The sequence below is a fragment of the Oncorhynchus kisutch genome, linkage group LG12 (genome assembly GCF_002021735.2).
Source record: "Oncorhynchus kisutch isolate 150728-3 linkage group LG12, Okis_V2, whole genome shotgun sequence".
NCBI lineage: Eukaryota > Metazoa > Chordata > Actinopteri > Salmoniformes > Salmonidae > Oncorhynchus > Oncorhynchus kisutch.
The window spans coordinates 51,819,658-51,831,569 of record NC_034185.2 but is presented as its reverse complement, the minus strand read 5'-3'; the positions used below and the strand labels follow the sequence as shown (position 1 = coordinate 51,831,569).

The 11,912-nt window shown below is 44.0% G+C and overlaps 1 protein-coding gene across 1 annotated transcript; it reads right to left on the bottom strand.

The window, feature by feature from the left end:
- Window positions 1-3,728: 3,728 nt before the first annotated feature.
- LOC109901187 (zinc finger protein 583-like) lies at window positions 3,729-8,484 on the bottom strand. The gene is made up of 3 exons (XM_020497239.2): window positions 6,491-8,484; window positions 5,981-6,111; window positions 3,729-5,802 (listed from the first exon to the last, which is right to left on the bottom strand). The coding sequence occupies exons 1-3, from the start codon at window positions 6,720-6,722 to the stop codon at window positions 4,534-4,536; spliced, it is 1,632 nt and encodes a 543-aa protein (XP_020352828.2). The 5' UTR covers window positions 6,723-8,484; the 3' UTR covers window positions 3,729-4,533.
- Between the last annotated feature and the right edge of the window lie 3,428 nt (window positions 8,485-11,912).

Here is an 11,912-nt window from a genome sequence, read left to right as displayed (position 1 = left end):
AAGCCCAGGGTGACCTGCTCTGTTCATCATGGATACTGTGGTGTTTGTATCATAGGAACAGGACGGTCTATCTCTATCAGCCCCAGGCCCTGCTTCATCCCTGCACTGAGACTGTGAAGAGAAGGGTCTGGGCTGCAGACTGGATCCCTGACTGGAGCCTCTGTCACTCTGATGACCACCAGGTTGTTCAGTCCACCTGTCCACTGGTTGTGTGGGGGTGGATTCTCTGTCCCTCGTGGTTCGGTCTTGATTCAGGAAAGAAGATTGAAGGCTTCTGTTTCATAGTTTGTGACCAGCTGCTTCAGAGGTCCAGTCTTTCCCATCAGCAACACTGGATCTGCCTCATCATACTCATTATTTCCTCAGTTCACCTCATCCAGTTCCATATACATCCAAAACCAACTAAATTAACTACAAACTAACTAGTACTACATTACAGATCACTATACTCTATACATGGGCCATGAGCATTTTCTGATGGTGTATCCTGAGAGAGCTCCTCTTTGAGAACCACTTCCTGCAGTGTGTACAGGCAAATGGTCTTTCTCCCGTGTGGACCTTCAGGTGCATCTTCAGCTGGTGCTGGTGGGAGAAACTTTTTTCACACTGGGGAAGATGTAGATTTCTCCCCTGTGTGGACCCTCTGGTGCCTCTTCAGGTTGGACGAGTGTGAGAAACTGGCCCGGCGCATTTGTCTGCCTAATGATTTCTCCCCAGTGCGCATCCTCTGGTGGATCTCCACCTGTTTGGGGAACAGGTGTTTGTTTGGGGCTTTCCCACAGAATGAACACGGGAAGCGCTTCTCTTTGGCGCTGCCACCTTTACCAATTCCGTCTCTACTACTGTCATTTGTCAATGGGCTTATGTTGCCATTTAGTGTTGAGGCACTGGCATTGTCGGAGGTCTGGTTTAACATTAGGTGAGTGTGAGGAGGACGAAGGCCAGGGAGTGTCTGTTGTTGCAGGGTCCATGTTCCAGTTGATAGATCCTAAAGAAGGCAGGCTGAAGGCAGCACCTGTTAGGGGGTTAACCTGAGGCACCATCAGTCTCTCTGAATCACAACTATAGGAGCAGGACGGAGCTTTGCTAGCTTAATCTGTGTCTGTTCTCTTCCGCCGCATACTGACACCTCCCTGGTCTCAGCCAGTCTGTTGTCATGGCGACTAAGTTTGGTTGTTGTTTTTTGTTCAACTGTCTGTTTCTGGTTGTGGTTAACAGTGTTGTTCCCCAGCTCAGAGTTGAGGACGCTGTACCATCCACTAACCTCCACTATGTCGCCTCTGGTCCTGTCCTACTCAGTGATGTCATCCCCTGGGCCATTGGCTGCACCAGTCTGGGAATCCAAGATGGCTGCCCAGTCTCCTCTGTTAGCCTCCAGCCAACCACCTGCAGGTTGGCTGATAATTTCTTGTTTTTTGCTACTCATTTTTTTTACCCTTTAACGTCAAATATCTAAACTCAAATGATTCAAAAACGTGTAAGGACACACGTTTTAATTAGCTAAAAAGCTTGCTTTCAAAGTTCCGAGATTGGGTGTATGTAGCTAGTGAAATTAATGTAGCTAGTGAAATTAATGTATTTTTCTGTTTCGCACATCTGTGTTAGGCATGGTAACATTATATCGTATCCAACAGGCATCACATGCGATAACTAACATTGTAGTTGCCCACCTCTGCTCTGCATGGCTATAGAAGTGACACCATGACCAGACAGACTCAAGTGTCAGTCATTGTCAAGCTCATAGAATTGAGGCTATACATTGATCCATGACAGGCAGACAATGTGACTTATTCACTAACTCCACCTTTGTGTCTGTTTTTCTGGAGTCAGACAATTCAGCCTCGCTGAAGTTTGTCCGGAAAAATGCAGTGTACACATTCATTTGAGTAGCTTATTGTGAAGGTAGGCTGATGTCATAGTAAATATCATAACTCACACACATCCAGAAAACAGAGTGCATTCTTACTCTTTCCCACAAAATGCAAATCAGGTCACATTTCATGATTGTCTAACCCAGCTAAAATCGCTCCACCATCTAGGTGAAGTGGAGTAGAGTCAGGATAGGTGAAGTGGAGTAGAGTCAGGATAGGTGAAGTAGAGTAGAGTCAGGATAGGTGAAGTAGAGTAGAGTCAGGATAGGTGAAGTAGAGTAGAGTCAGGATAGGTGAAGTGGAGTAGAGTCAGGATAGGTGAAGTGGAGTAGAGTCAGGATAGGTGGAGTCAGGAAAGGTGGAGTGGAGTCAGGACTACAACAAGGCTGGACAATCATGGGTGGCTTGACCCGGGTGTTAATGTACACAGTTTGTAGGAACGCGACAACACTGCCTTGACTGTAGACAGAGAGATGCCTGATTCTTAGTTCTCTGGGCTAAACTGAGAACAGCAAACTGGTCATGTATGGACCGGATCCATGATGACCATTCAACAATCTACCCATGTGTTTCATGAGTCGTACAGGACTGAGGACTCCCAGGCTGTGTGATGCAGACCAAGGACAGAGGCTGAGCACGCAGCAATATTGTACTATTGACAGAAAGTGAGGATGCGGATGAAATTGTAAAAAAACTAAAATACATCACAATGGGTTCACGTTTTGTTTGGTTTATCAATCAATGACTGTTCTGATCATGTTCATATAACCAATTACAAGACGAGCAAACAATGGAATGGAAAATAAATTACAATGTACAGAAAGCCCACATTCATTAGTTTACTCCTGCACTCAGCATCCTATCACACATTGACTACTGAGGGTTCCCAATGCTAGACAGAGGCTCCATTGACATTTCTATTGTTATAGGGTTCCTCATAAAAACCACTGACATTAGAACCATGTCTGCTCTAACAAGCTGCCACTTCCTCCTCTCGTCTATAACCTATAATACAGTATACACATTCTGGTACAGGAACACAGGTGTTATTGTTCGGAGAATACAAGCTAACTAGTCATGTTGTACTCCATAAACATCAACAGTGTAATATATAGTTGAAGGTTGATAATACACAGTAAATAACATGGAACATAGTAGAAGTACATGATATGTGTACATTGTAAGATGTTTATTGATAGAGCTGGGCGATAAGGCCTAAAACTCATCTCTCAATTATTTTTTATGTTATCTAAATAAGCTTTGTTGTACAATTTAAATTTTTTTTTAAAAAGGGTCAAATACATTTAAAACAGTCAGCGATAATATGAATTCAGTGGTGTGAAATTATACCTTGGCTGAATATAAGCCTTCAACAACATTAAGACCCACTAAAAATTAAATTATTTTATCAAAATAGTTCAACCTGCTTTTTTTTGCAGTAATCACTGGCTATCGGGTCTGTCTATAAAAATATGATTCTGTTACAAATTTAACCAGAACAATGCACATTCACTAATAATGTAGCAGGTATTATAGAAAATGAACACAGGTCTCAAACAATCTCTCAAAGCACAAGCCCACGTGCTAGCGAGTAGCAGGCTAATATTTCAAGTTTAGCCAACTTGGATCTAGGTATCACTTCACAAGCTCTGAATTCAGCTAACGAGGTAGAACAGTTGAATTGTTATGAACACACCCCTCTGTCCGTCTCCAACGGTTTGAACGGCATGCTAGTCTGTCCACCTTGCTCAGATGTTGAGGTCAACTGGCCTACCTTATTTCTCAGAATGACAAGTTGCCAATTCCTTATATAATTGTGTTATGCTTATTGCTCATGTATAAAACACAGACCAAACCGCTAGTATAACAATCTTTATTTGACAAAAATGCTGCTAGCGGTACGTGGTACCGTAATATGTGCAAGACAAACTGAGCATACATTTTCCAGAATGAATGTTCATTGGTGCATCCGTTTTAGCAGCTGAAACATAAACAGGGTTCAAAAGGTTACCTTCTCTATTACAGTAAAACAAAGTCTCCATGTGTTGCGATGTCCATATGACCGATTCTGTTGGACCAAATGCAAATAGCGAATTGAATCTATTCGTCAGAGAGGAAGAAGTTACCTCTTCTTTATTGTTGCGTGGTAGGGGAGGGGCTTGGGAGAAAGAGGTTTCACTATCACCATAATCTATCCAAAATAAGCCCATGGGTTTCTATGAGCTTATTTTGAACCTAAATTTATCCCCCTGCATTCCCCCCATTGGGACAAAGACTCCCATTGTTAGGGCGTTAATTCATTCGAATTAATCAAATTAATTTGATATAATCGCCCAGCCCTAATTGATAGGCAATCCATTTGGTACAGATTATGATTTGACCATATTCTAACCAGTTTATCAAAACAATGTGCAATAAATTAGGCTGTTGTATTAGTAGTTAGCTATAAAAGTATTGGTCTACATTATAACTAGTGTCCATCACTGATACAGGCAAGAATTGCTTTCCTTGGGTCCCTACAAAAAGCTTTAGGCCCAAATGTTATATTGGTCATCTAGTAGCCAGCTAGTGGGGATACATGTAAACTTTACAGCTAGCTAGATAATTTCAGCTGTTTACTTAGCTAGCCAGGTAGCTATCGAGTGGAATGGTTACTTTTATGTTATAGAGTGGAATGGTGTTTCTGCTGGTGTATCCTTAGGTATCTCCTCTCAGAGAACCTCTTCCCACAGTGATTACAGGCGAATGGCCTCTCTCCTGTGTGGACCCTTTGGTGCCTCTTCAGGTCACCAGCCTGGGCGAAGCGCATATGACACTCGGTACAGCTGAAGGGTTTCACCCCTGTGTGGACCCTCTGGTGCCGCTTCAGGTTTCCAGCCTCAGCAAAGCGCATGTGACACTGGGTACAGCCGAAGGGTTTCTCCCCTGTGTGGACCCTCTGGTGCCTCTTCAGGTCACAAGCCTGGGCGAAGCACATATGACATTGGGTACAGCTGAAGGGTTTCTCCCCTGTGTGGACCCTCTGGTGGATCTCCACCTTCTGGAGGCAGCTGAAGCCTTTGTTACAGAACATGCAGAGGAACCGTTTCTCTTTACTAATACCTGATGTGGCTCGCCCACCCTGAGCCTGGACTCTAGCCCTGTCGTTTGAGTTCAATACCTGATCGAAAAGGATGCGGCCGTGTGAATCTGAAGGTCCCATAGATGTGGACACTGGGTTATGATCCTGGAGCTCGTTTAAAGGGGAGTGGGTTGCAACATTTGGATTAGTCTTTAAGCTTCCCCTGTAATCTAAGAAATCTCTGCCCTGTGAGTGTCCGTCTCCTAAGTGAATATCTGCATTCCATGTGGGAGGAATGTCGCTCTCCACTTTCACAGTCACCTCATCTAAAACCTCACCTTTCTTATCTAGGCACCCTTCAGAGTATACACTACTACTGTACTGGTTCCAGTCCCCTCTAGACAGATCCGTCTGTGTCTCTAAACCCAAGGGCATGTTGTCAGGGTCCATCTCTGTAGTGTAAGAACAAGATGGATCATTACCAGTCTCTAACACGTCACCTGAGTCCTGATGGGATTGAATTGTCCTCGGGCTTAGGTTACCGTAAAGTAAATACTCTGAGCCAGGAGCAGGACAGCCCAGTGGCCCCAGTCTCTCATAGTCTAACCTGTGGTCAGATCCTGTGTGTAAAAGCCTTTGTGTTACAGTTAAAGTCTCTGTGTCAGTCTCTGACTTGAGGACGCCGTTCAGCGTTCCATTGACCTCCGTGACGCTGCGTCTGGTCCTGGGCTGCACGGTGGTGGGTTTTGCCATGGCTACAGGGGGCGCTCCTGTCGCTCCAGTCTGGATGTCTCTGCTGTGCCGTGGGTCCTCCTCTCCTTCAGACCTCTCCTGCTTGACCCCAGGAACTGCAGCCTCTGCATCTGCAAACTGACAAGGAGAGAGGAGTTTATTCCGGTACATTAGTTGTGTTGGATATCAATGTCATAGGGAATTATCACAAGCTCCCTTAAGGCAGATACATGAGGATGTACATAGCTGAGTGGAGCCTTTCTGAAATAAACAGACATTTCATTTACAAAATAACACATTTTTATGTAACACTGACCTCTATCATGATAACGTGCTCGTTGGAGGTTCCACTCCCCTCATCAACAGGGATTGGTTGGTCATCTCTCCATCTATTGTGTTCCACTGGCTTCACAAAGCCCCTGTGGCCTCCAGTGAGATGTCCTTCACCTGAGAGAGTGATTGGGGGAAAAGATGTGGTTAGGTTAGTTACTGTCAATGGTATATGGTACACTATTGACACCGTCTAGAATTGGCAAGGATGTAAGATAACACTTCTTGATATATTATTTATTGATTGATGTAGGCTGATTATGTTCCATGTGTCACATTGTTTTCAATGAGTAAATGATAAGAAATACAGTACAACAAGCATCTGGTTACAATATGCTGTTGTGTCTTTGGACAAGGTAGCTAAGTAATCTGGGGAATCATTGCATTCTATCCAAACACTGACCAAGACCCAATTATGGGTAACACATCTTAACACGTGCAGGGCTGAACCGGGCGGCAGGCCACGCAGCCTCTGCCTTTTTCCTGAAAAATGTACCTCTTGCCATTCCTCTGTATCGGGGACGACTGGCGAGGACGCGCTCCCGTGCCACCTTCAGTTCCAGTAGTTTCCTCCGTAATGCCCTGTTTTCTTTCTGGCTTTGAGTTATTTCCAAACGAAACACTGCATAGTCGTCGTCTACGAGTTTACAGATCTCTGCCACGGCTGCATTCGCTAGCACCTCCATGATGGAGGCTATTTGAGTGTGAAAACCCACACAATTAGCCATTGTTAGCAGCTAGTTAGTCTGCGTTACATACATAGGACTTGGTTGGTAGATGTTATGTCTCCAACGTGAATTAAACACTATATGGGTTAAGTATGTGACGCTGTGCATGTAAATTAGTCATATTTTAACATTAAATAAAAAATGCTAACGTGGAAATTGTTCTTATTCACTTCCGTTTACTTCTTCGTGTGAGTCTCCAGCAGAATTGCTTTGTTACGTATTGCTGCCTTTCACAGGTTGGAGTGTGAATTGCACATTGACAGGAAAAAGTGGAAATATTATTATTTATTTATTTTTAAATCTCACCTCCATCTAACCCTACACATATTCACCACTATACCCCAAAAACACACCACCCCAACCAGATCCTACTCCAGCCTGGGAAGGATGGAGCCCCTTCTCTTAAAACCCCCTGTAGATCTTCTATAAAAAATAAACTCTTACACCCCAAAATGTCTCTGCTGCTGTCACTACCACATTTTTACAGGGGTTTACGAACCATCAGTGCAGTACAATTCAATAACCATAGCCATAAACGCAAGAAATCCTACCTTACTGAAATTCATCCTCTCTGGATCTCTCTCTTCAGGCCTATTCACTGGGAGGCTCCTAGCTCTCAAACTCTAGGCGGAATTCTCCCTACAGTTCTCAGCTGTTATCTTCGCCCACGACTGGCTCATGTGAACTACAATCCCGACGCTTTGTTTTAACGTTTAGAAACGTCAATAATCATCGCTTGCAATACGGCTTTCGAAACAAAAACACACTTACTGTAGCAGTTTTGCAAAGATCCATACAGCTATGGATGCTTCCATCCGACGAAACTACATTTCCCGAGTTACGCTTACACACACGTGTTGGGAGCAAGCTAGATAGCTAATTAACACAGGTGGTCGCCGCTGTTTTCCCCAAACAAGCGCTGTAACATGGCGATATGGCCTTGTGGGTACCCTAACTCTATCAGGCTGTGTATCAATTTAACCTTTTGTTCTTTGAAAATGATTTCTTGCTGATATGAAAGATAAGGTCATTATGCTTCCAAGACCGTACGGCAAGCGAGGCGTGTTTATGTTCTGATCGAGCGTCGGGGCTTTTAACAAATCCCCCCTTACAGAAGACGCCTTCCTCCAATGACTCTTATGTGTAATGGAAGTGAGAGTCATGATCAAGGGTTAGGGGGCTCCCTGTCGAATCACTCACCCTTGGCCTATACTCTACTCTCTTCACTGCCTCAGCATCAGAAACTTTCCTCCCCACTCAAACTCTGGCAATCTCAAACTGTCTCTCACAGGCTCTTTGAATCCACAAGCCGCATGGGGTCCCCCACAGTTGGCACAAAGTGCTTTCTCTATCCCAACTTTACACTCCCTCTGACTACGTCCTCCTGTACATTTCTCACATTGTGGGATCTCTATTCTCCACACTGCTGCAACATGTCCGAATCCTTGGCACCTAAAGCACCATAGCGGGTTCGGAACATAGGCCCTCACAGAATAGCAAATATAACCTAACCTGATTTTATCAAGTAAGAAACCGTGTCAAAGCTCAACAAGACAGACAGGGTATTTTCAGTCTCACCATTGCCACCGGGTCTACAGTACGTCTCACCAAACGGCAGGCATTACAAACACCAGGATTATTTTTCATTTGATCCACCTCTACACTCTACACTGAGCAGCGCCCTGCTCCGGAGAGCAAAGCATGACACAACTTGATCCTTGATAAATTCCGACCCTATGCTTGCTAACAGCTGCAATGGGATCAGACAGGCTTTGGAAAAAAACGTACCTCAATCCAGGAATGTCCCATTATCCTAACTGTTATACCGTTTTTCCGGAAAGCAGCACTTTTCGTCCTCATGCATTTAAGGGCCTCTTCTTGGTGTGAACATTCTTGTGCTTCTTCACATAGTTTGCCTCAGCAAAGCGCTTCCCACACGTGGGGCAGGCATACGGCTTGTCTGCATCCATCCAAATGGTTGGCCTCCCACTTTGTGAAGCAATGACACCAGAGGAGGCAGGAGCCACAACCCTCAGGTGGTTAGTCTTTGACCTCAAGACATTGTTTGGGAGTTGCTGGGATTGTGAACATCCATCTTGAACCTGTCTGTATTGGTGGAGTAACCTTGAGGTAACTGAGGAAGGCTTAATGTCATTCCCGGACACTACACTTATGCCCAATGGGCGAAGAGTCTGGTGGACCAAAACGTCAAACTTAACCTGAGAATCTCCCGGTTCCAATAATATTGGCTTAATCTGCATAATTTACCAACCAATCATCTCCCTCAACACCTTCCACTCCCCCGTATGCTAGCACACCACAATCACAGAGTCACGCAGTCGTGAGATTCACTAAAATTCAATGATGACAAATACTTTACCAAGTAGGTCACTCCCACTAAAACCAACTTTGAGTGGTTGATATCCCAGGCTTATATGCACTGTGCGCAATAGCCTGGGGAGAAGGTTAAGGAAGGCTAGGCCCAGACCTTCTTTGAATGCTTTTACCAGACATTAGACAAGATCCTGAAAGAGAAGACAGACTTGCTGATAGACTACCACCAGGTGGGTCTCCCAGCACTCTCCATGAAGGCTGAATGCCAGGGTAACCTGGTCTATCTCTATCAGCCCCAGGCCCTGCTTCATCCCTGCACTGAGTGTGAAGAGAAGGGTCTGGGCTGCAGACTGGATCCCTGACTGGAGCCTCTGGGAAGATCTTAATATCTTACTCCTCGGGTCCTCTCTCTCCCTGTCTCCTTCTCAAAACCCATTGTAGGACAAAGCCACCAGGTCTGAGGTTGTTCAGTCCTCCCGTTTGTCTCCACTGGTTGTGTTCTGTGTGGTGGTGGTGGAGTCTCGGTCCGTTGTGGATCGGTCCCATTCCCAGCCTCTTAACACCGAGATTCAAGTACCTAACAATATGGAGCCATCAGAGTTTAATATTAAAAAAGAAAAAATCCATACAGTTGAAGTCAGAAGTTTACATAAATTTAGGTTGGAGTCATTAAAACAAATTTTTCAACCACTCCACAACTTCCTTGTTAACAAACTATAGTTTTGGCAAGTCGGTTAGGACATCTACTTTGTGCATGACAAGTCATTTTTCCAACAATTGTTTACAGACAGATTATTTCACTGTATCACAATTCCAGTGGGTCAGAAGATTACATACACTAAGTTGACTGTGGCTTTAAACAGCTTGGAGAATTCCAGAAAATTATGCCATGGCTTTAAAAGCTTCTGATAGGCTAATTGACATAATTTGAGTCAATTGGAGGAGTACCTGTGGATGTATTTCAAGGCCTATCTTCAAACTCAGTACCTCTATGTTTGACATCATGGGAAAATCCAAATAAATCAGCCAAGACCTCAGAAAGAAAATTGTAGATCTCCACAAATCTGGTTCATCATTGGGAGCAATTTCCAAAAGCATGAAGGTACCACGTTCATCTGTACAAACAATAGTACACAAGTATAAACATCATGGGAACACGCTGCCGTCATACCGCTCAGGAAGGAGACGCGTTCTGTCTCCTAGAGATGAACGTACTTTGGTGCGAAATGTGCAAATCCATCCCAGAACAACAGCAAAGGACCTTGTGAAGATGCTGGAGGAAACAGGTACAAAATGTCTATAGCCACAGTAAAAAGAGTCCGATATCGACATAACCTGAAAGGCCGCTCAGCAAGGAAGAAGCCACTGCTCCAAAACCGCCATAAAAAAGCCAGACTACGGTTTGCAACTGCACATGGGGACAAAGATCGTACTTTTTGGAGAAATGTCCTCTGGTCTGATGAAACAGAAACAGAACTGTTTGACCATAATGACCATCGTTATGTTTGGAGGAAAAAGGGGGAGGCTTGCAAGCCGAAGAACACCATCCCAACCGTGAAGCATCATGTTGTGGGGATGCTTTGCTGCAGTGGGGACTGGTGCTATTCACAAAATAGATGGCATCATGAGGGGGGGGGGGGTTTATGTGGATATATTGAAGCAACATCTGAAGACATCAGTCAGGAAGTTAAAGCTTGGTTGCAAAATGGGTCTTCCAAATGGACAATGATCCCAAGCATACTTCCAAAGTTAAAACTTCTTGGGGGCAGTATTTTCACGTCCGATTGAAATGAATGCCCAAATTCAACTGCCTGCTACTCATCCCCAGAAGATAAGATATGCATAGAAAACACTCTGAATTTTCTAAAACGGTTTGAATCATGTCTGTGTGTATAACAGAACTTAAGTAGCAGGCGAAACCCAAGGACAAACCATTTCCGATTCTTTTTGTTAAGATCACTCTCTTTTCAATGGGTTTTCATTGGGAATCCAGATTTCTAAGGGACCTTCTTCCAGTTCCTACCGCTTCCACTGGATGTCACCAGTCTTTAGAAATCGGTTGAGGTTTTTCCTTTGTGCAATGAAGAAGTAGCCCTGTTCAAAACGAGGGTCACTTCGAAGTGTACTGTTAGTTAGAGGCGCGTGACCAGAAAGTTAGCGTCAGTTTGTTTTCTTCCTGTATTGAACACAGATCATCCCGTCTTCAATTTTATTGATTATTTACTTTAAAAATACCTAAAGTTGTATTACAAAAGTAGTTTGAAATGTTTTGGCAAAGTTTACAGGTAACTTTTGAGATATTTTGTAGTCATGTAGCGCAAGTTGGAACCGGTGTTTTTCTTTATAGACGGAATTAATCGAACAAAAGGACCATTTGTGATGTTTATGGGACATATTGGAGTGCCAACAGAAGAAGCTCGTCAAAGGTAAGGCAGGATTTTTATTTCTGCGTTTTGTGTCGCGCCTGCAGGGTTGAAATATGTTTTCTCTCTTTGTTTACTATGGTGCTTTCCTCAGATAGTAGCATTGTTTGCTTTTGCCGAAAAGCCTTTTTGAAATCTGACATGTTGGCTGGATTCACAACACGTGTAGCTTTAATTTGGTATCTTACATGTGTGATTTCATGAAAGTTCGATTTTTATAGTAATTTATTTGAATTTGGCGCTCTGCATTTTCGCTGTCTTTTGGCCAGGTGGGACGCTAGCGTCCCACATATCCCAGAGAGGTATTAAGGACAACAAAGTTAAGGTATTGGAGTGACCATCACAAAGCCCTGACCTCAACCCCATAGAAAATTTGTGGGCAGAACTGAAAAAGTGTGTACGAGCAAGGAGGCCTACAAACCTGACTCAGTTA